Source organism: Tupaia chinensis, unplaced genomic scaffold (assembly GCF_000334495.1).
Source record: "Tupaia chinensis unplaced genomic scaffold, TupChi_1.0 Scaffold146961_1, whole genome shotgun sequence".
Taxonomy (NCBI): domain Eukaryota; kingdom Metazoa; phylum Chordata; class Mammalia; order Scandentia; family Tupaiidae; genus Tupaia; species Tupaia belangeri.
Window position 1 is genome coordinate 1,040,678 of NW_006206814.1, and position 24,611 is coordinate 1,065,288.

The window sequence follows — 24,611 nt, forward strand, 5'->3', positions numbered from 1 at the left end:
AAGGCCCCAAGGAAAAAAAAAAAAAAAAAAAAAAGGAAGGTTTTTTTGTTTTTGTTTCCCTATAATAAATTCTGGAAGATAATCATTGCAGACACAAACCTCTTCTGGCTGCGAGTTTTAATTTTTTTTTTTTAGAGAGAGATTTTTGCTATAAGGCATGTGCGCTTGCCAGAGAGACAGGCGGACAGAAAATGCAAAATCATCCCGGGGGGTGGCTACAGTGCAATCCCTTCTCCGTTCTCCACTCAGGATCTGGGGCACGCATGCACACGCGCCCAGCGTGGATTTAAGTCACCAGGTTAGGTTTGAGACTCGAACCACAGTCGACTACATGGGAGCCCAGTGACATAACCATTGCGCTGGACCAGCCATCTGCTGGTCCCAGAGTCTTGAATTTTTTTTTTTCCATCACTTCAAGTGACGTGAATTGATGGGGTGATGGGCAGATGGGCAAGAGGTCAGAGAGCACATGTCAAAGGGGAAGTAAAGGCTGTGTGTGTTTGCAGCTTCACGGCGGCATCTCTCCAGGGCCTGCACAGGGGACGGGCAGGGGAAGTGCAGCACGCCCGGGTCCTCAGCCAACTCCTCGGGGCCTCACGCACGGTCAGCCCCGGAGTGGGGGAAACGTCACTGACACCCAGGGTGGGGCAAAGTCCCTCTCCCTCCATGCCCTGGGTGAGGGAGGGCTGGCCTATGGTCAGGTCACCATCTCCCACTGCCTCTCCAAACTCAGAGAAGCCTTTACTTTTTTTTTTTTTTTTTACCATAGAGTGATACATTCCTCAGAGAGACAGAGAGAAAGAGAGAGAGAAAGAGAGAGAGAAAAATGAGAAAACACCCCCTTCCCCTGGAAGGATGGCCACACCACAGTCCCTTCTCAGTCATTCTCTTGGGGTTGGGCACACATACACATGCACATGGCATATTTTTTTCAAGCTGCCTGGTCTAGGACTTGAACTGTGCAGCCAGTCACATGGGATCCAGCTGCCTTCACCACCACGCCACTGGCTGGCCCCCGGAGTAGTACTGACACATCTTTCATCAGAACGAGGGGGGAAGGACGGGCAGAGGCCGATGGAGGGATGGAGGGAGGGAGGATGAGCTCCGTCCTGGGAGGCAGGGCAGGCTCTGCCAGGCTGTTTGACCGACGGGCAGGATGTCTGTGGGAAGGGCGGGAGCGGTCACTGCAGGGACAACGTGGTGGGCAGGGCAGGTCCATTCCCTGGCCTGTGGGGGTCTTTGCCCACTTCCCAAGCGCTTCTGCTTCTGTGTTAAGGAAACCAAAACAAAGAAGATGACATTTCCCATCTCCAGAGAACTCATTAACGTGAGCCTGTGTGCAGGGCGGGCCGCTCCTAGCCTCATCATCACGCAGCGGGCACTGGGAGGGACCGCACCTGCTGCAGCCGCAGCCACCGCCACAAGGGCCGAGACGCCCCCAGAGGGCGGTCGCTCTCCTGGGATCCCCTCACACCATGCTAGCGGGCCTCTGTCCTCTCAGGCCGACGGGGGCTAAGCACTGAGGACACAGTGCCCCTCCAGGTCACCTCTGCACTGACCATGGCCAGGACTGTGCTGGCCCACAATCGCAGCGGCAGGTCTGAGGGGTGCTGGGCCTCAGCCCAGCCCCCAGCTTGGCTCAGAGCAGCAGCACAAGGAAGTCGCCCTCCAGGTGGGAGGCCACACCAGCCTGTGGGCGGAGCTGTGAGGAGAAAGAGAGGTGGAGGGGCAGAGCAGCCAGCCGCTCAGCTCCACTCCACTCTGAGCAAACATCCCAGGCCTTGCTGAGCCAGAGATTGCTCCCGGGCCGCGAGGACAGGAAAGGCATCCCAGCAGTGGCATGAGCCCAGGTGTGGAGGTGTGACAGTGTCACTGCATGGGGCACAGCCAACAGGGATGCCCACTGGACCAGGGAGGCAGGACGAGCACTGGGCGAGGGAGGTGACAGTGGGGACGGAGGAGGGGTCTGACCAACATGGGGAGGAGCCGGAGCTTTGACCCACACCCATAGAGACCACTGCAAGGGCCCTGGGGCTCCACTGCGCCCCCCCACTGCCAGACACCTGCCAGACACCAGCGGACCCGGAGTCTCCTGTCTTCACCGGAACACCAGAGACGTTGTAAGTAACTTCATATTCAAAGAAGTCAAATAATCAAGTATGTGAGGTCGCAGAGACACACACAAGGGAACACCAAGCCAGACCTCAGAACCCAAGTCCGTCAGCATCATCGTCTCTAATCCGAGCTGACACGGCAGGACGCCCCTTACCAGGAGAGGCTGCTAGGAAGCTAGCGGTAGTTCGAAGCCCTGGTCCGGCGAGACCATAACGAATGTCCAAAGCCCACGCCCTGGGCTGGGGACACGCTCAGGGCTCCAGTCGTTCTTAGCCGACAGTCTACTGCTCCCAATTCCACTGGTCACCTAGCTTTCCAGACCACGGCAGAGTCAGGCGAAGGTGAGCGCCCAAGCTAGGACACGGAACTTCGACCCCCCAGTATGCTGTGCTCCGTGTCTTCTCAAAGTCCAGGGAAGGGGAGGGACGCCTTAGAACGGCAGGCCTCGGTGTGTTCTATAAATATTTGCCCTTGGAGGATTCGATGACGGAAGGGTTCCATGATCAAATACACCCGGGAGGTCGTGCACACCCCGTCGCTCTCGGAGCATGTCGGAGCCCGCACTGCTGCCAGGCCCTGGGAAGCCCCGCAGGACAGCGGGCGACCTGTTCCTGTCACCCGGCGCCCTGCATCTACACACACACTGAGTCACCACCGCCCCCTCTGGCTTCAAGTGACACCGACTGACACCTGTTGGAAGCAGCAGCTCGCAGGACCCACTGGTGCAGAAAAGCGTGTTATAACCCGTCTCTAACCCGAGGGAGAGAGCAGTATCTCTGCCTTAAGGATGGCTGAAATGATTAAACGGGGTACTTTCTGCGAGGAAAATTCATGTCACTTCCAGAAACTTCCCCACCCACCGATGGTGCCAGGGAAGTGATGTTACTGGCCTGCGAGCTCAGCCTTCTGGCCACCTGGGGCCGCCTCCGGGCCTCTGGTGGATTCCAGTCCACTCCAGAGCCAGCCACGGACATCTCATCCAGCCTCCTGCTGGTACAGACAGGTCGAGCCCACACAAGCCTCTCTAGGGAAGAAAGTGCCTAAACAAGCCCGGGAGGGCACGTGTGCGTGTGGGAGAGACGGGGAGAGAGGGAGAATGAGTCCTGGCAAACATGGCCATGCCCGCACAATCTCTAATGCACACTCTCTGTCAGTTACCTACGGCCCCGAGGTAAGCAGGCACCACCGCGGCTCGGACCTGCCTGTGAGGAGCAAGGGAACACAGCTGCAGGGTCCTCTCCCCAAGCTGCAGGTTTTCTCTCTGGACATTTTTGTTTGTTTGTTTTTACTGAGGTCTGGACATTCAGACGGGCTCGAGAGCTTTACTGGGCAGGCCAGTACCCAGGTAAGAAACTCTCCTCCAGCAGAATGACACCCCAGGAAAACGAGGCTACCCCACTCTCATCCCAGTCCGGAAGCCCTGGGGAGAGGCCGGCTGGGCCACGGCAGGCGCAGATGCGTGGGCTGGGGTCCAGAGCACCCAGGGCCTCACCTGGTACGTGTTGTCGAAGCTGTCATACATGAACCTCGTGATCAGAGACGTCTTCCCGACTGCAAAAGAAGAAGAGGGGTGTTGAGACACGACATCTGGGGAGACTCTTCTGAATGCAATCCAAGGAGACAGGGAGCAAACGAGAGGCACAGAGGCAGGCGGAGCTGCAGAGACGGTCACGGAGCCAGCGCCTGCGCGGCCGCCTGGCTTCAGGTGCTCTTGCCGGGCCAAGGAGGAGGTCTCCCGCTGCGCCTGAACCCCTCTCTCCCGCTGTGCATGAACCCTGCCCTCCCGCTGCGTGTGAACCCCCCACCCTCCCGCTGCGCGTGAACCCTGCTCTCCCGCTGCGCGTAAACCCAGCCCTCCCACTGCACGTGAACGTAAACCCAGCCTCCCGCTGCGCGTGAACCCCACTCTCCACTGCACATGAATCCCGCCCTCCCACTGCATGTGAACCTCCACCCCCCAAGTCCTGGTCTTCTTTGCCCCAGGGGAGCCCAAATGAGCAAGAACCAGGAAGGAAGAGTCAGAGCAGGGGAACGAGATGCTCCTCTCCACCTGCCCGTGTCCACCTAAAGCTCGACCTTGTCACTGTCATATGCTGAGATTCAGTCTGGGGGAGGGTGCAGAAGGCAGAGCCAGAGCAGGGCAGTGGACAGGCCACTTCCTGTGTCTCGCACAGGACTGTCCTTGCTACCCTGTGCCTGGCCGCCCAGCTCACTGTGGGACGCTCGGCATCCCTGGGCCCCACAAGACAAAGGCCAGGAACATCCTGAGTCATTGTGACTCTCCCACAAATTTGCAAACGCCTTATAAGGGCAAGAACACCCCCAACTGAGAGCCACGGGTGTGGCTGGGAGAGACCAGGACGTCTTGGGAATCTCACCAATATTGCCAATTCCCAGACTTCAGGTCTGGCTTTTGACCGAACCTCGTGCAGGTCCGTCAGGGCCTGACAATGCAGAAATGCCAAGTGTACCCCTCTATCTGGGAGGGGAGGAAAGGGGAGAAAGGGACCCCTGCTAGGCCCGCCCTGCCTGGAGTGCTCTCTCCTGTCCAATGCACCTCTGCCAGGGCCTGGGAGGCGCACTGGGGGCTGCCCTGCTCAGCTGGCTCCAGGCCTTTCTGCCCTGGACGGGAGAGACAGGTCACCCTGCAAGGGCAGGTGAGGGAGCCCCAGGACTCTGCCTGCTGATGCTCCTCCTTGCCCAGTGGGAACCTCACAGGCCGAGCCTGGTATGGCTGCTCGTCATTAGCTGGATGGAGCAGGACAACCCAACAGGGCGTTGGGGAGGCCCTTTGCCGTCCTGAACCCTCGACAGTGGACCGTGGAGCAGACAAGTGTGATCACCCTCCAGAGCCGGAGCTCACTCAGGGAGACTCACCGTCCAGCCCGAGGACCATGTGACAGCCTGTGTTTGGGCCAACTTCAGAAGGCATCTGACCCAGATTTGGCTAGCTGGATTTGAATCCTTCCAAGGCACTTTTTAGTTGTGTCACCTTAAGATGGTCACTAGCCCTTGGGGACCTCAGTTTCTTATTTTAGAATGAGTACAGCACCGAAGACTTCAGAAGGTTGTGGTAGGAACCGAACGAGATACCGGAAGTGCAAGCACACAGGTGACACTTACAGTGGAGGGAGGTGGCCGGCAACCGAAACAGCTGAGGCAGTGTCCACTACTCTTGTATAATAAAAAATGTAAGTTTTTGCCCCTGAGTCCTGGGGAGAAAGCGCTAAATCCTTGGAATTTCCCAATAGGGGTACCTTAGTATTCCTGGGCCCCTTTTGCCACCTGGCTGAAATGATGCTAATGAGGTGACCCTGGGTGCACCCCTGGAGAGCTTCAGGATGAGGCTAGTCATGCTAAAAAGGCCGCCATGTGATTAGAGGGTCAGGGTGCTCAGCCATCGACCCTCCGGGATGGGAGAAGGCGCAAGGCTGAGTCCAGTCATGTGGCCCATGAACCAATCAGTCAGGCCTACATAATGACCCCTCACTAAAAACTCTGGACACGCAAGCACAGTGGCCATCCCTGGTCAGCGAACACACTGGTGTTCCAGGAAGGGGACACGCCCGAAGTCTGCAGGGAGGTGGCAGGGGAGCTCGGGCTTCAGGGCCTCCCAGACCTGCCCTGTGCGTCTCATCTGTTCATTCTTTGTAGGCTCTACGTTAAGACCATAATCATAAGCATAGAACTTTTTGGAGTTCTGTGAAACGTTCTAGTACATTCTTGACCCTTGGGGGGGAGGGGTCATTACAAAGCCCTGGGTTTGTAATCCTTGGCTCAGAGGTGTAAGTGTCCCGGGGACACCTGGTGGCTGAGGTGGGGCTGTCCTGTTGGAGACCATGCACTGAGTCTGACACCAACTCTGGGAGGTCAGTGCCAGAAATGACCGCAGGGTACCAACTGTGTCAGGAGAGCCGCGTTTCAGGGAGACCCCTCTGGGGAGCCCTAGTGCACCCAGAATCTCCTCTGATTTTACCTGGAAACGGCCTTTTGAGCTTCTGGCAGAATTAGGTTGAAAAGAGATTTGCAACGCTTTAACTCTTCCCTTAAATCGCACACCAAGTTAAGAAACGGGAGGCCCCGCGCCTTGGGGATCAGCTACAAGGCCATGAGGCTACCTGGCCGGGAGCTCCTGAGGAGGACAGAGTGGAGAGCGGGTAGCCCTGAGCTAGCAAGAGACAAATGAGGTTGGGGAAACAGCATTCCCGTCTTGGAGAGGCAGGGGAAGGTCACCACCTCCTCAGAAGGGGGAGCCCGGGGCCCGCGGGCAGTCTTCCTAGGCAGCACCCTACGTCTGGGAGAAAGTGGTGCGCGTCAGGGGGAGCGTGGGAAACGGAGGCTCCTCCCTGGGCTGCAGAGCTGCAGCAAAGAGAGGGATAGAAGGGTGCAGAGGCCACCGAGGAAGCAGTCCACGGGGCGGCTGAGGACTCAGAAACTCCTACAGTCCCTTTAATGCCAGGGTGCTGGTTCTCCGGATGCCAGGCCTGGTAGAGGGTCTGTCCTGGCCCTGGGACAATGTCCGGGGGAAGGAGAAAATCCCCCAAAACCAAGTTGCTTACCGGGGCTGTTTGGGGGACTTGTGGGAGTGGGGTCCTGGCCAGTGCCATGTTTCTGAGCTTTCCCACAAGAACTGTGACAGTGGCAACACAGGAAGCCAGCACTTGCGGTACACGAGCAGCACACGCCGGGCCCACGCCGGGCATGAGTCACGTGACAGCGCGACAGAGGTGCCACCGCAGCGACACTGGACTAAGCCCTCGGCACCACACCTTTCAGCCCTCAGCTCCGAGCAGGGGCCACGCCATCCTGCCTTCCACGAGCGGGAGCAGGAAGCCCGCTGACAGTCCTGCCCGGTCTGGAGTGGACTGCAGTGGGACTCAGCTGTCTGCCCATCACAGGACTTTTGTGGCGCCTGTGGTCAGGCTGGGTTTCAGGACTCTGCCAGGTCATAACTGGCACCTGTGTGGCTGTCCTCATGCCCCAGGGAACGGCCTCTGCCAGGCCGGGCTCCCTTCTCTCGGGACTGGCTGCAGGCAGGCGCTGTCCCCACTTGGTGGTGCTTGATTGATCGTCTGGAGGACAGGAACTAGGACTTCAGGCCCCAGTGGCACAAGGAGCGCTCAGGAAGAGGAGTGGGTGGGTCTAAATTCCTGGGACCCAGCACCCTCACAGTGAGGCTCCCTGTCAGTTTGCTGCCAGCAGGAGGGATTCCTACTCCTCAGGCTCAGATCCCTGCCTGACCTAGCCTGGCTTTGCTGCTTAGATCTCACCACTAGCTCCCCACTTCCTGCAATGCTGTGCCCAAGGCCCCCCAACACCCTCCCCAGCTGTTCCCTCTGCAAGGGGCCATTCCCTTCTACTTCTCCCCCGGACACTGCTAGTGAAAACAGCCTGGACAGGAGCCTTGCCACCCTCCATCTGGGAGAGACACCCTAGTCCCAGCCCCAAAAGCTTCCCAGTGGCTGTCTGTGGGGAGACACTGAGGCGTCCAGCCCCCTGCTCACCCCTCCCTCTGCAGCATGCACCTGCAGGCTCCACTGGAGGTCAGTGAGTCCCGTCTGTCCCCCACCCCCACCCATCAAGTCTGTGACCGTTGGGCCTCTGCCAACCCTGGACTGCGAGGCTCCCGGGCCAACCAGCTCTCAGAGCGCCAGGCAGGCAGCACCATCAACGGGGAACTGCAGGAAGGTCGCCCCCACTCTGCCTCCGGGAAGCCTCCTGGGACCCGAGGCTGAGCCATTAACAGGGACTCTTGTCCCCACGCCCAGCCTCTGTTGTGGCACAGCACAAAGGTGTGGACAGGTCAAGGGGCCAGTTCGTGCTGACCTTCTCTCCCTCTGAGGGCAGAAAGCCCTTCCTCACCCCAACTCCGCCCCAACAACTGCCCTGGGTGGAGGGCACGAGACCCTGGAAGTGAAGCACCGACGTGCCCCAGCTGCCTGCAACTCTTCTGGTCTCACCACGAGGGTGGCCTGGACGGCTGGGGCTTCCCATTCATTGGCCTTCAGCCGAGGAGCAGTCTGGACGGGGCTGGGCACTTGGCATTTTACCAGCTCAAAAAGCCAGGCCGGAGTGAGAAGGCCAGGAGACCTTCTCTGTGACCCCACTGCCCTCTGACAGTCACAGGAACCTAGGAGGAGCGTCCTCCCACAGCCGTTGCTCAAGGTCACCTGCCGCACCTCTGCCCACAGCCCTGGCCACTGCTGCAGCCATGCCGCTGTGTCTGGGGGCGAAGATTCGGCGCCTCGGCGGACTTCATGACACAAGCGGGCAGCCGCGCTTCCTCCTCCCTGCTCTCGCTCAGCAGGAGCCGCAGGGTCTCCGGAGGTTCAGGCCTATGCTACGACGCAGGGAGAGGCCTTTGACCTCCTTCAGCCAAACGAGGGTGAGAAAATTCATGAATGAGCACCTACCAGGAGCCCTTAGATGGGAGGAAGGGAAACTTACGTGGCCTCCACGTGCCACACAAGGAACTGCCCGTCCTCCTGGGTGCCCTCATTCAGTCTCATCACGGCCCACAGACTGAGCTGGGTATCGTCCCCAAGATCCCAGAACTACACAGGAAGCAGTGGCGCTGGGAGAGTGACACAGGTTTGGTTTTTTTTCTTTTTTTTTGGAGAGGTTTTTGCTACAGGGTGCGTGCACTCGCAAGAAAGAGACAGACAGAGAGACAGAAAGCGAGAAATCACCCCCCAGGGGAGATGGCCACACCACAATCCCTTCTCCTCCATTCTCCTCTCGGGATCTTGGGCACGCATGCACGTGTGCCCGGTGTGAGTTTAAGCCATTGCGTCCAGGGCTCGAACCGCGGTTGACTACATGGGAGTCCAGTGACACAGACATTATGCCAACGGCTGGTCCCAAGGACACAGATTTTGTTTATTTATCTTATTCATAATTGAGAGGGTGCCCACACAAACGTGTGTGAGAGAGAGGACACCGACATGCCACAACCCTCCTCCCCCGCCCTCCCCTCGGTGGGATCGTGGCAGACACGACTGCCTGGTGGGTTTCAGGCTGACTGGGGGAGCTGCCCCGGGTCCGGCCTTGTGGCCCCCAGCGCCACCACTCAGGATGCCACCAACCGCACCACTGAGGTGGCCGAACGCGGATGTGACGCTGAAGTCATCACCTCACCGCTGTGTCATGCTGGTTTACGTAAAGGTCTCACCAGCAGCAAAGCAGCAGATGACATGAGGCCAGGGTCCAGGTGGCTGGGCGGTCAGGAAGGCTGCGAGGAGGAGGCAGGGCAGCTGCCGAGCGACAGAGGGTGTGGTGGGGGGATGAGCATTCCAGGCAGGGGGGACAGTGCCAGCAGATACAGGGGTACAGGGGCACAGAAAGGACAAGAGGCAGCAGGCCAGGTCACCAGGAGGCAGGACACAGCGAGAGGCACTCCGTCTCAGGGACATGGAGCCAGGTTGCAGGGTACGTGCGGCCACCACTGTCCGAGGAAGCTCCATGGGGCCGTCGGGCCATTTAAACCAGAACGCGTCTCTGGGCCAGCGGGGAGGGGCAGACAGAGCAGGGCAAGGTCGGTGGGAGCAGGGCCGGATAGCACAGGCCACACTGACCACGTCAAGGAGCGTGGACTCTGCCAAGAACAGCAGGAGCTGCAGGACAATCTTCAGAGAGGGTATGGGGCCAGCAGGAGGCACAGTGGCTAGGGAACTGGGCTCCCACATGGCCGACTGTGGTTCAAACCCAGAGTCAGCGGCGGCTTGGAAATCATGCCGGGTGTGTGTGCATGCCTGCCCAGAGCCCCGAGGACAGAATGGAGGAGAAGGGGCTGTGGCGTGGCCACCCCCGCCGGGGCGATTTCCCCTCTTTCTGGGATGTGGTTGTCTGACCAGGTACCAGCCTCTGCCCCAGAACATCTGTGGCCCCGCGGTCACGCCGGTGAGCCCGGCAGCCACAAAGCCCAGGGACAGGCAGAGGCCTACAGTCACCGACCGGCTGAGACGGGACGGACCGACACGAGTGGAAGACAGATGCGTGCCGCCAAGGGCGGGGCTGAGAGGGTGGGAAGGGACAGACGCCTCAGGGGCTATCCCCACATGAGTGAGATAAACTCGGGGAAAACCTGTGTCCGTCTCCCAGTGCCACTGCTTCCTGTCATGGTTCTGGGGTCTTGGGGACAATACCCAGCTCATTCTGCGGCCGTGATGGGACTGGACGAGGGGCCCCAGAGAGCGCTCAGCTCCTTGCTCGGCACGTTGAGGCCCGTAAGTTTCCTTCCCTCCTCTGTCTCTGTCTCTGTCTGTCTCTCTCTGGCAAAGCACATGTGCCCTACTGCCTAAAGCTCTCCTCCCCCCCCCAAAAAAAAGGAGAGGGGCGGTGTGAGCGGGACAGCAGTTCAGTCTCCACTAAAGGGAGTCCCCAAAAAGCTCATGGACATCCTCTCATGAAAAAATTACGCATGGATTTCAAGTTTTTTGCACTAGAATAAACTTTAATTCCATTTTTTCCTTTCCTTTTTTATTTCTCTATTTTTCCTCAACACTTTAAACAACTTCATTGCGGGATAATTTACATGCCACAAAGCACACCTACTTTAAGCGCACAATCAAATCATTTTTAAGAAATCGTACAGCTGTGAAATAAGTCACCTGCACAACCCACATGAGCGCATTTCCATTGCTCCGGTGGCCCCGGAAAGGAGAACGAGACCCGAGGTGGCAGCGGACCCCTCCCGGTGCATGCAGACCCGGGGCCAGTGGCCACAGACGTAGCGGGGAGCGAGCGGGAGAGGGCGCCTGCCTGGACATGGCCACACCGCGTGCCTTCTCCACATCTCCACCGTGTTGGGATGGGGCACACGTGCATGTGTGGTCACCATGGGGGACCTGGCTCCCCACACACAACACTGAACCCCTGGGCTCTGGGTGGGCCCATGGAACCCCGTTCCCACATATGGCTGCTCCCCATCTCGTGCACTCCCTTTCCTGCACAACCCTGACACTACCGGGGTGACCGCAAGCCAGCCTGTGACCATCCAGCGGGGGCTCTATGTGGCCCACAGATGAGGCTGGAAAAGGCAGCACAGCGTCCGCGGGGGCACACTCAGGCCACACACTGCACAAGTGAGTCCCCGAGCCCCGGCTGTGCTATGAGGGAGCCCAAGGAGCCTACAGGAGGCCATATGAGAGCGTCCACACAGCGAGAAAGTGAGGTCCCGCCCACAGCCACATTGCCCACCAGAGGCATGAGCGAGCCTTAGATGGCCCAGGCTCGGAGCCACCTCCAATGCCGGGGAGCAGAGGAAGCTGCCCCTGCCCGAAGCCTGCTCAAGTCTCAAATCTGTGAGCCATCTTCGGGGTGGCTGGTCGCATGGCATCCGGTGATGAGAGCAGCAGACCTGTGCTTTGGAGAACCTACACTGCAGGAGAGGGGCCACAGAGGCCTGCGGCAGGGGACGGGTGCAGGGAGCATCCCAGACGAAGAGGGCTGGGAGGACAAAGAGCAGGGGTGTGACAGGACCCTGAGAGCAGGCCATCAGAGCACCCGGGACACCTGTCAGCTGACTCTGTGGCCAGTCGGATGGAGCCAATCCCCGAGCGTGAGCAAAATGGATGAGGGACGAACGAGCAGTCACCTTCGCTCAGGTCACCCGTAAAAGCCTGCTCTGTGGTGGCCAGACCAAGCACGAGCACCAGCAGGTACCTGAGAACAAGCCAGCACAGCCAGTCCTCACCCACCCGCAGGGGCTCAGGGCCCAGCGTACTTTCCCTGACCAGCCTCTCCGTCAATAGAGTTATTTTCTTATGCGTGTGAGCGCTGGCTCAGGGGTCTTGCTGTCCAGAGAAGCTCGGTCCCCCGCACTCTGAAAATCCCACAATGCAGGCTGAACGAATGCCACCCTTCCCAACCTGTGACCAGCGATGGCGTGGACCTCACCTATGGGGGCTACTCACTCCACCAGCCTCCGAGGGGCCCGAGGTCCATCTCGGCAGAGGGTCCCAGGTAAACAGAGGCTCGTACATCCCCGCGGCTTCTAAGGCAGCTGCAGAGGATGGGGAGGCATCTCTACATGCAGCCAGCCACCCCCGCCTGGAGCTTCCCGTGCCAGGCCTGTAATTCTGTGCCCGACAGGTGGACAACTGCTCTCGGGCTGCCCACACCCAGGGGTGCAGCACTCAGGAATAAATACCTAAAATGCCAGGTGGGGCCAGCAGGTGGCACGGAGGTTACAGCGCCGGTTCCCACACGGCCGACTGCGTGGCTCGAGTCCCGGACCTGGCAGCTTGAAAACATGTTGGGCGTGTGTGAGTGCGTGCCCACAATCCTGAGAGGGGCATGGAAGAGAAGGGACTGCAGCGTGACTATCTCTGTGGGGTGATTTCTTACCCCACCCAGTCTCTCTCTGGATGAGTGCACATGCCTTAAAGCAACAAAGAAAATTTAAATACATAAATAAAATGCCAGGCAGCGCGAGAGGAGAGCCAACGGGAGCCCCGGAAGGAAAGGCTGTTTTCTGCTAGGGAATTGGGGAGTCGTGGCCTCTGCAGGTGGCTTGCAGGCTGGTCCTGGCAGGCAGAGGTGGGGACCAGAGGGGACGGCTCTTGGCAGAGGGCCTGGATCTGCCTTCATGGTGGAAGGCAAAGGTGCCCTCTGCTCACGGCTGTGTACCTACATTTCTCCACAACTGTCACGTGAAGCCACATCCCACCGGGGCTGTGGGCTAGTGCCCCCAGGTCTCCTGGGCTTGGCCTGTGCTGAGGAGGCATGAGTTCCCAGAGTCCTGCTCAGACAGGACCTCCTCCCATGAGGGATCCCCTCTCTTGTCAGCTCCACAGCGGGGTAGGTGTGGGTGGGAGAGACTGCTGTGAGGGCCAGGAACAGGGCAAGTGCCAGGCAGAGCGCCGAGACCAGCTGAAGACCTTGCAGAAGGTTTGCCAAGACTTGGCAGAAGGTGCGCCACCCACCAGGCAGCCCCTCACGGGCAAGTCAGAATCCTGGCCCACACCTGCTCTTGGCCATGCGTCCACACAGACGCCAGATCCTCGGAGCTCTTGGACACATGGTGGGTCCCCGCCTGGTCCTCCTGGGCATCCACAGAGCTGGATCTGGAGTGGGGAGGGAGCCCGACAGATGAGGCCTGGTATTTCCAGGCCCCTTTGGCTGCCCCCTCAGAGACGCCTGTGTTTCTAGGAGAGCAGTCTTCACGTCAGGGTCAGGGGAAGGGTCTCTGCGTCCTCAGCCCTCACTGAAGCTCTTATCAGAGAGCGCCTGCAGCTGTCAGAAAGCTGCTCCTCTGCAGCACAGGCCAGCAACCCAGCCCGCTGGGCCTTGCGGACTGTGTCTCATCAGCTCAGTTTCCAGAAGGCAGAAGGAAGCCTGTGAGTGTTGGCGAGGCAGAGCCCCCGCAGGCTTGCCCCCGGGGTGCACCCAGGCCACGCCAGCCTAGTGTCCCTGCTCCATGGAGGTCCTAGGCGAGGCCTTCACCACTCCCCTGCAACTCTGCACAGAGCCCCCACTATGTCCTGACTGCAGGGTACATGGCTCTCAGGCCACCTCTGTCTGAGCCTGGTGCCTTTTTGCCCTGGTTTGATGTCAGCCCATCCTTTCGGAAGGCCTGCGGGGGCTCTCCCTCCACACTCCACCTGGTGCCCTGCACCTTGAAAGGCCGGAAGGGCCGCCCCAGCTCTGGGCACAGGCTTGACAGCTCCCATCGGAGCCCTGAGGGCTTGGCTGGCTCACCGTAGGCTAAATGAGGAAACACGTGAAAAATCCCATTTCAAACCATCCCCCCAAAGACTCAGATGGTAATTAAGACACATGCAAAGCTCTTCATTGGGCACTTTAATTAAGTATGCTAATTCCCTCTGCCAGAGGATGCTCAGCTGCCTGGGCCTCACCCAGGGACCCAGGGAAGCAGGCAGAGGGGAGCGTGGAGGGGTGGAAGGAGAGGCCAGCAGGACAGAGACGTGGGCTGGTCTGGCCCAGGCCCTTCCTGCAGCCCCAGCCGAGAGGCAGACCGTGCCTGGCTCACTTCTGCACTGAGTGCCCTGCCCTGTCCTCACCTGCCTCATCTCCTCTGTCCAACCCCAGGGACCCCAGGAGCCTTCCAGACTCAGAGGCTGTGGAGTGTCACCCGCTCCCTCACGGCCTCCACTGTCTGGGAAAGGAGGATCCTGGGAGTTCAGGAGGAAGGTCTGGCCTCAAGTCTGCCTGACTGGCTGTGGCCCTTGGACCCCTGAGCTCTGGGGACCCTGTGAATCCTCACTGCCGGCCCTCACCAGCGACTTTCAACAGTCTACACCTGACCTGAGGTCTCCTCTCCTGTCCTAGTCTGGAGCAGACCCTGAGGGCACCGAGAGCAATGGGTTCCCTAACCTGCTCTGAAAACCTCGGTGTACTGTACACAGGGCGACCCCACTCCCTGACCCTAAGAAGTGCTGGAGCCAAGCGGCACACCCAGCTTCAGAGTCTGGCTAGGACTGGGGGGACCTTGAGCCCTGAGACTTCCCGGGTTCTAGGTCAGGAAGCCTGTCTCAAGCCTCTCTCACCTGAAACCAGGACACCAAAATAGGGCCAAGGAAATGCAGCACAGCGCTCTGCACAGAGTTCATGGGGACACAAGGAACAGCGACCGTCAAGGGGTAAGGAAGGGCTATACGACAGAAATACAGGACAAGGGGCTGGACAGCAATAAAGCCAGGGGTTCGATAAGATAACCAGAATATTCAGGGAACTCAAGGGGCTTACCTGGAAAAGGTAAGCCAATTACAAGGTGGGCGAATGGGCAGAACAGACAACTAAGGAAGACCTACGACAGCCAAAAACCACGTGAAAAAATCCTCAATAGCCTTGACGGTAAGGGAAGTGCAGATCAAAACCACAATGAGATACCACCTAACCCCAGTCAGAATGGTGAAGATTGAAAAACTAAAAAATGTTAAGTGCTGGTGAGGCTGTGGTGAGAGGGGAATTCTCTTACACTGTTGGTGGGAAGGTAAGTCCAGCCACTGTGGAGGACAACAGGGAGGTTCCTCGAAGACCTACACTAGAACTACCATATGATGCAGCAGTTCCACTCCGGGGTATCTACCCAAAGACAGGAGAACGCTCGGGCGGTAAGACACCTGCACGTCCATGTTTACTGCAGCATTATTCGCAATTGTAAGACATGGAACAACCCAAATGTCCACGAACGGATGAATAGATCGAAAAGGACGGCACACATACACGACGAAATACTACTCAGCTATAAAAACAATGAGACCCACCCCGGCATGTGATAGGAAGTGAATGGGAAGATCTACTGCAGGAAGGTGGCATGGTGGTTAAGGCCACTGGACTCCCACATGGCTGACCGCAGTTTGAGTCCTGAACCTGGCAGCTTGCTTTCTCTCTCTCTCTCGCTCTGTCACTCTCTGGTCAAATTAAAATAAATAAATTAATAAATAAAGTTAAATAGAATAATTTTTTTAAAAAGAGAGAACCACACGAGAAAGCTATTGGCTTGCATCTGGAGACCTCCCTGAATAGGCCAGACACACATAGACCCACAATCCAGGCTGGCTGAGGACAGGTCACAGCACTGAGACCCTGTGGAAGGGTCATGTATCTCTCTCTCTCTCTCTCTCATTCATGGAATAACTAAAGAAAAATGGAAAAAGAAGAAAAAAGGAGGAGAAGGACAAGGGGGAGGAGGAGAAGAGAGGAGATGGAGGGGGGAAGATGGGAGAAGGAGGAGGAGGAGGGGAAGAAAGGAGAAGGAGGGAAGAGTAGGAGGGGAGGGAGAAGGGAGGCTGCTGCTCAAAACCCGTTCTCTGGCCCTGCAGGGACTTTGTGAACCCCCCTATCATTCCTGTAATACAGCCACTGCTTAAATGAACTGGACAGTGAGAGCAGATTTCTCTTGTTTCCAAGTAGAAATTCTGACAGAAATACAGGGAAAGGTTAGGTAAGCTAAAAAGAGAAAATTGAAACAAAAAGTTTGTCTACAGAAATACATCTTGCAACATCTTCCCCCTTACTGACATCAAGATTAAGAAATTCCCTGAGCTCTGTGGCAGTTAAAGTGAAAAACAATTAAAAAAAAAAAAAAAAAGAAAAAAAAAGGACCAGTCCCACAGCCTAGTGGTCAAGGGAGCCAGAGTCCACACTGCAGACTGCAGTTCAAATCCTGGCCCCAGTGGGCTGAAAAACACACCAGATGCATGTGTTGTGTGCCCCAAATCCTGCCAGCATGGAGGAACGAAGAAACAAACAAGCAAGCAAACAAAAAAGGAAGCATGATCAATTTAAGATTCACAGTATTCATGAGATAAAACCATACCATACCATACCTTTTTAAGTTTTTTTTTTTTTTTGAGAGGTTTTTGCTATAGGGCGAGTGCAGTCGCCAGCAAGACAGAGACAGACAGAGAGACAGAAAGTGAGAAATCACCCCCCAGGGGGTATGGCCACACCGCAATCCCTTCTCCTCCATTCTCCTCTCAGGATCTTGGATATGCATTCACACGCGCCTGGCATGAGTTTAAGCCACTGGGTCTGGGACGCGAACTGCAGTTGACTACATGGGAGTCCAGCCACATAGCCATTATGCTAACTGCTGGTCCCATATCGTATCTTTTTATAAAGGTTCGGTAGCAGAAAGTTCTCAGAGTTCGAAGTACAGAAAGTGTGCGTCTACTTAAAGGGCAAACCCACATTTATATAATCAACTGATGCACGTCACTCATGAAAAGCAAGAGCAGGCCGAGCACCACCACCTGACTAGGTTAATGCTCACCATCATGTACTCAGGCCAGAATTCCCAGGAACAAATGAAACAGGAAAAAGCAAATGCCAAGACTTCAACTTCCGGTCAAAATGGAGTAACAAGAACCAGACTTACCCTCTCACCTGAAATAACCAAAAGAAAGACAAAATACACGAAACAACGATTTTCAAGACCCTGGACATCAGGCAACAAAGACCGCTGAGAGACATTTAGAAATGAAGTAGGCCAACTGGTGGCATGATGGTTAAGGCAGCAGGATCGCACAGAGCTGATGGCACAGGACAAATCCTGGACTGGGCAGCTTGAAAACACGCAGGCGTGGGGACCAGAGTAATGGCTGTGTCACTGAACTCTCATGTAGTCGACCGTGGTTCGAGTCCCAGACCTGGTGGCTTAAACTCACATCGGGCATGTGTGTGTGCATGCCCAAGGTCCCGAGAGGAGAATGGAGGAGAAGGGATTGTGGCATGGCCATTCCCTCTGCGGGGGTGATTTCTCACTTTCTGTCTCTGTCTGTCTTTTTGGTGAGAACACATACCCTATGTCGAAAACCTCTCCAAAAAAAAAAAAAAAGAAAAGATGCAGGTGTGTGTATGTGCTTGTCCAAAAATCCCAAGGGATTGCAGTGTGGCAAACTCCCATGGGGGTGCTTTCTCACTTTCCCTCTCTGTCTCTCTCTCCTATAGGGCGCATGCGCTCGCCAGACAGAGAGAGACATAGAGACAGAAAGTGAGAAATCACCCTCCAGGGGGGATGGTCACGCCGCAATCCCTTCTCCTCTATTCTCTTCTCGGGATCTTGGGCATGCATGCACACACACCTGGCATGAGTTTTAAGCTACTGGGTCCGGGACGCGAACCGTGGTCGACTACATGGGAGTCCAGCGACATAGCCATTACGCTAACTGCTGGTTCCCTCTCCAGTTAGTTTTTGTGCCCTCCATCAAAATTTTAAAAAGAGGTGAATCCCAGGGACTACTGCTTTGAAAGAATTTCAGGCCACAGCACAGGAAAGGGGGACCTAAGCAAAACCTAGCAGACTCCCTAGGTTCAGGGGATGAAGCTGAAAGTTCAGGGGGGAAAAAAAACCCAGCTAGAGTTCACGAGACAGAATACCAGAGAAGAGGGAGATGCAGAGCGAGACCTGCAGAGATCTGCAAAGGGTCATCCTCAAGTCTTCACCTAGGACTGACTGACAAATGTGAGTAAACTACTGAGACTGGGGAAAGTCCCACCGATGGATTAGTGGAGACAGTGCTTGGTGTTCATACAAGACTGGAGACAGTGCCCACTCCCACCAATCAGAGTCACTGCTGGAACACTGCAAAGAATGCTCAGAAGAGCTCTGCCTCATAGTCAGAAATAAACAGCCACACACTGAGCACTGCTCTGGTTCCAGCTCACAATTCTTAAGAAAAATTAGAATAATAAACAAAACTATCCAGTACACAACATGGCAAAATTTACAATGTCTGGATACGATTAAAAATAAAAAAAAGTATCAGGCATGCAAAGAAGCAAGAAAATAAACCCATAAAGAAGAGAAAGGAAAGACCAATAAACTGAAATCAAACCCAAACAGAAACACATGAAAGGATCGATGAACTCAAAAACATAGTGCTAACAACTAAAAAGAAACACAATGAAAAAATATAAAGTATGATTGGAACACCCGTGAGTTGTGGGATAATGTCAAGTAATCTAACAGAAGCGCAATCAGAGTCCTTGAAGGATAAAGGGGAAGGCTGTGAGGAAAACTATTTTAAGAAATAAGTTTGAAGAAAACTATGTAAGCCCATGGATCCGCAAAGCTCAAGGAACCACAAGCACAGGAAGCATAAGGAAAACTACACCAAATCACATCATACTCAAATTGCATAGAAGCAGTAACTAAGTAGCCAGAGGAAAAAAACACATGCTGTATATAAAGAAAGAGAAAGACAGCAGACTTCTCCTCAGAAACAATGCAAGTAAGAAGACAATGGAGCAGTACCTGTAAAGCACTGAAAGGAAAAAAAAAAAAACATGTTTAACCTAAAATTCTATATCCTGGGACGCCTTCAAAAACAAGGAGAAATAAAGACTTCTTCAAACACACAAAGGTTGACAGAATGTATCATCATCTAACTCCCACGACAAGAAATGTTAACGTTCTCCAGGAAGAAGTGAAATGATACCAGACAGAAATGTGAATCTACACAAAGGAATGATGAAAAGGGAAAATGGTCACCACGTGGGTACCTATGTAAGGGCTTCCACTTGTTACTGCAGCCTCTTTGAAAGATATCTGACAGGCCAGCCAGTGACATGGCGGTTAGGGAGGCTAGATCTTACCTGGCCAACTGGACTGATGAAGTCCCAGGCTGAAGGCTTGAAAAACACACCAGGTGTGTGTGCGCGCGTGCCCAAAATCCCAAAAGGAGAAATGGAGGTAAAGGGATTGTACCGTGACCATCCCCAATTGTGTGTGTGTGTGTGTGCTTTTTTACTTTTTCTCTCTCTCCTGCAAGGACACATATCCTCTAGCAAACTAAAAAAAAAAAGTAATTGTCTAAACAAAAGCAACAATAATATATTAACTCCCAAGAAATAACAATATATTTAATCCTAAGGAAACACAGGCGGACCAGCCCAAAGCATGGTGGGGTGCCTTGGAAAACATGCAAGGCTTCTGTACGTGCCTGCCCACAATCCAAAAAGAGGAAAAGGATGGGGAGAAGGGATTGTAGCATGGCCATTTCCCATGTGGGATGTGTTCTCTCCTCCTCCTCCTCTCTCTCTGGTGAGTGCACACACTCTCTGGTAAATTTTAAAATAAATAGGAGAAAAGTCTTTGGTACTCTGTCAGACTCTACATAAACCAAAAGAAAATGAAGCAGCATCTTTGAAACACTAAAAGAAAATTATTGTCAAATAGAATTCCTAAGCCAGCAAGAATCATTGAAAAACTAAGGGGAAATAAAGACAAATAAATGCTGAAACAATTCCTTTCTAGCATACCTACAATGCAAGAAAGGAGGCTCTGTGGGCAGGAGGAGTCGGATACCTGCCCATCTCACTGGTATTACACATGCTCAGCACACTCACTTTAAAGTCTGACAAACCTAGATGTTTTTTCAAGAATGATTTCATTTTATTTATTATTATTTAATTTGATCAGAGAGAGACAGAGGGACAGAAAGAGAGGGAAAGTGAGAAAGCAAGCTGCCAGGTCTGGGACTTGAACCACAGTCAACCATGTGGGAGTCCAGTGCCCCAATCACCTCACCACCTGCCAGCCCCAACAAACCTAGATTTTAATCCAGGCTCTGACGCTCGCTTGCTGTGTGATCTTGAATTAGTTACTATCCCCTCTGAGGCTCCACGTTCTCATACAATGGCAACAGAAGTGCCTACTTCATAGAATTATTACAAATTCTTTTTTTTTTTTTTGGAGAGGTTTTCGCTATAGGGCACGTGCACTCACCAGAGAGAGAGAGAGAGAGAGAGAGAGACAGAGAGACAGAAAGCGAGAAATCACCCCCAGGGGGGATGGTCACGCCACAATCCCTTCTCCTCCATTCTCCTCTCGGGATCTTGGGCACACACGCACACGTGCCCGGAGTGTTTTAAGTCACCGGGTCTGGGACACGAACTGCGGTCGACTACATGGGAGTCCAGCGACATAGCCATTACACTAACTGCTGGTCCCGAATTATTACAAATTCTATGAGAATAGTATATTGTTAAAATTTAGGGAATCTGGGGCCAGCAGATGGTGTGGTGGTGAAGGAAGTTGCACTCCCACAGGGTTGACTATGGTTTGAGTCCCAAACCTGGCAGCTTGCTTTCTCACTTTTCCTCTCTCTCTCTCTATTTCTCTGATCAAATTAACATAGTAATAATAATAATGATAATAAAGTTAAATAAAATATATATATTTTTTGGAGAGATTTTCACTGTAGGGCGCGTGCGCTCACCAGACAGACAGAGAGAGACATAGAGACAGAAAGCGAGAAATCACCCCCCAGGGGGAATGGTCACGCCGCAATCCCTTCTCCTCCATTCTCCTCTCGGGATCTTGGGCACGCACGCACACGCGCCCTGCGTGAGTTTTAAGCCACCGGGTCCGGGACACAAACCGCGGTCAACTACGTGGGAGTCCAGCGACATAGCCATTACGCTAACTGCTGGTTCCCAATAAAATATTTTTTAAAGAAAGGGGGGCCAGTAGGTGGCATGGTGGTTGAGGACGCTGGACTCCCACATGGCCGAACATGGTTCAAGTACCAGATCTGCCAGCTTGCTTTCTCACTTTCTCTCTCTCTCTCTCTCCCACTTTGTCCCTTTCTGGTCAAATGAAAATAAATAAGTAAAGTTAAATAAAATGATTCTTTAACAAAAATTAGGGAATCTGGATAAAAGTTTTTTGTACAATTCTTTGCAATTTTTTTGTACAATTCTTGCCACTTTTCTATAAGCCTAAAAGTATGTCAAAATAAAAAGTTTAAAAAATATGATTTTTTTACATATACAGGACATGCACACATATGAATGTCTGCATCTTCTACATTCAGGAAGTGGTTTGTCCATGGGAAGTTTTCCTAGGAACCAGCATGTAACTGTACTTGGCATCAACTTGGACTTCATGGAGGGCCAGGACCTGGCTGGTCACTGGAGAACTGCTGCGAGCCTTTCTCATCGCAGGCCAGGGGATGGAACAGGCCCGGCTTTATCAGTTCAGTAGGCAGGGCCCATGCGTAACCACCATAAGCACACATGCACAAAGATGCGTGCAAGTACACACGTGCATGCGTGCACAATGCACACGAGCCCGAGTCAGCACGCAGCAGGGACCTGGTGTGTGTAGGAATTTAGTCCACCTGGTGTCAGCTGAGCTCTAAGAGTCAAGGACAGCACCTTCTGGGTTTCTTAGAAAGATCTGCAATCTGGCCATAAGCTCGGGTGGGCTCCAGAGCTCCGTTAGCTAGCCAGCCCACACACAATCTAACCTCTCCTCTCCCCAACACTGCTGGCGGGTTTGAAAAGGTGCAGGTCTCCCCTCTAGAGCCCAACAGCAGGCCAGCACCAGCGCCCACTAGCTGAGTGCTAGTCCTCTCCTCTTGTGGCTTAGAGAATAGGGGTCCCCGTCCATAGTGCACATGGTCATGGCTGACAGGGCTTCCCTGGAGAGCCAGGTCGGGGAGGGCAGAATGTACTCAGGGTTGGTTCGGGGCTCAGCCCAGTCTGGCCAGACCCCACAGAGGCCAGTCACAGCCATGCATGTGAGCAGTGGCTTGGGGCCATGAAGAACTACTTCATGGAGAGCATGTTTGAAAGGAGGGGAAACACACGCTGAATCCCACGAGCTGAGCTCTTGGCAAGGCTGGCGTTAATGCACATGGGTAGCTTATTTAACAGGGAGGAACTCGGCTGTCCAACCAGCGTGGAGTTTGGCGAAGTACTCTGACGCTCACCCCAAGGCTAACTGTGGTGCTACGGTTAAGAGAGGGTGCGGCCGTGAGACCCGGCAGATGGGGTGTTGAGGGGCACAGCTTGTGTCTCCCAAGTTGCTGGTGACGGTCCAGTCGGGGAGTGGGGGGGGATGAGAAAGCCAACGGACCTACAGCCGTGTCCCGGCCACGAGACCAAGACTGCGCAGGCCAACGGAAGGAGGCCTCCAGACCACAGACGCGGAAGCCAGCCATGGCCGGTGCAGGCAGGCGAGGCCCAGAGCCCACCCTCTCCGCAGAGGAACCTGGGCTGACAGGCTAACAGAAGAGCACAGGAAGGTGTCCCAGATCTCCGCCGGCCCAGCTTCTCTTCCTGCCTTCACACCCCGCAGCCTGCTCATTGCTGCTCACCTCACTGCATCGATGAGCAGAGACGAGCCCTGGCTGGATCCTTGGGCTCCCCCCAGAGCACAAGAGGAACGGCGAACCTCCAGACCTCTGGACACCATCAGTGTCACCTGCTCGGGATTCACTCAGCAGCAGGGTCACCTTCCCGGTGAAGGTCAGGTGAGGACCCTTGACTCTGTGGTGGGAAAAGCATGCTAGATCCAAGGACCCTGGGCCTGGAGTGGACACAGGACCAGCTGACACGCAGGACGGACGGCTGTGTCTCTAACTCTGGGCCAGAGATGACTGCTAGCCAGCCATGGGGGGAGGATGAGGGCCAGGCCAGGGGAGGGAGCTGGGCACCGGCAGAGGGATGGCAGCCCTGGCCTACACAGCAAGCTCTTGGGCCCTCGAGAGCCCTTCTCATAGCACCACAGGTGGTATGAGCTGCAGAGGACTCAGCAGACGATCTTGTCAGAGGTGTGAGGTCTGGGAAGGGAAGCCCCCTGCCCAGGGTCACCAGGGTCATGAGAAGACACTCTCTCCCCTAGCCCAGCACTCAACTTCAGAGGCTGCTTTTCTTATTCCTGTCCTTGACACTAATCCAAGGCCACAGGAAGGCGGTGAAAGTCCAGCCCAGTCTTGCATGAGACAGAGGAACATTCTGAGGCCTGGGAAGCAGGAGGGTTTGCTCAGGGCAAATCAGAGAAAGAATACCAGCAGGTCAGGGCCTGACCCTCCAAGGGGTGCTTTGCAGGTCAGCCCTGTTCAGCTGCTTAATGTGGGGCAGGTCGTAGCCCCTCTGGGAAACCCCAACCCCTTCTCTGCAAAGGCATCTCCTCTCTAACATCGTCACTGCACCTGTCCGAGTTACTGCTATAGTGTAACCAACGCTGCTAATTTTAGTGGTTAAAACACACACTGATCATCTCAGCTTTGGTGGATCAGGAGTCTGGGTTCGACGTAAGAGTTGTGAGTTACGTGGTTGCTGACAGAACGTGGCTCCCTGTGGTTGTAGGCCTGAGGTCCTCTTTTCTTCGTGGCTGTTGGCCAGGGGCGCTCTTATTTCTGAGAGGCCCTGACCTCCTCACAAGCCCTCTCACTACACGGCATCTTACTTCAAGGCCAGCAAGAGGCGTCTTCTAAAGAAACCTAATGAGTGGCTGTCCCATCACCTCTGCCCTGGAGTAACCTAACGGGAGGGGGGACATGCTCACCTTTGCCATTCTGCACTAGCTAGAAGAAAGTCACTACCTCCATCCGGGAGGGACCCCAGAAGGTATGACTTCTTTGGGGTCACCTCACACTGTGTCTGCCTCACCATCTCACGGTCTTGGGCTCCTAAGAGATGCCGGCTTCATCTGTCACCTCCTCTATTCTACTGCAAACTAAGGCCGATGACCTGGAACAAAGCCTCATGGGACGGAAGGCTGTGGTGGCGGGAGCTGCTCTGCCCAGCTGCCGACCTGCCCCAGGCCGAGGCAGATGGATGAGCAGACACTGATGTCCAGACCCCGAGCCTGGCTTGGAGTGGTCCCACTACGTGCCGGAAGCAGGGGCAGCTGAGGTCATGTACGCAGCATCTACATTCTGCCCTGTTCTGATGTAGGTGGGAGAGAACTGGGGCCGTGGGTTGGCCGGGCACCTGTTTAGGCTTCCAGCTCCCATTCCAATCTGGGCAGCGGCCTCCGGTGTTCCAGTTGGATGCCGGCACGGAAAGAGAGGGCTTAATGAATCAGAATCGGGAGAATTCCAGATCTGGATGCTACAAATAGGATCCGTTAATATTTTAAAATAATGTGGGAGTGATTTTTTTCTCTCCCTAAAGACAGACCGTTGCTGGAGTTGGGCTCTACTCAGAGCAGGGCAGAAATAAACAAAGATCCCTGGTCCCAAATTAGACTCCATGGGGGTCCCAGTGGGGCAGAGCCAACCCCCCCCCCCGGG

General features: G+C 55.0%; 1 protein-coding gene across 1 annotated transcript in view; it reads right to left on the reverse strand.

Annotated features, from left to right (window-relative positions):
• RAB6B (RAB6B, member RAS oncogene family) overlaps positions 1-24,611 on the reverse strand; it is a gene marked incomplete at its 3' end in the record, with an annotated part of 91,074 nt that overhangs the window by 52,379 nt on the left and 14,084 nt on the right. The window contains 1 exon segment of the mRNA XM_027768594.1: positions 3,608-3,666. Coding sequence (XP_027624395.1) covers positions 3,608-3,666 — 59 coding nt within the window.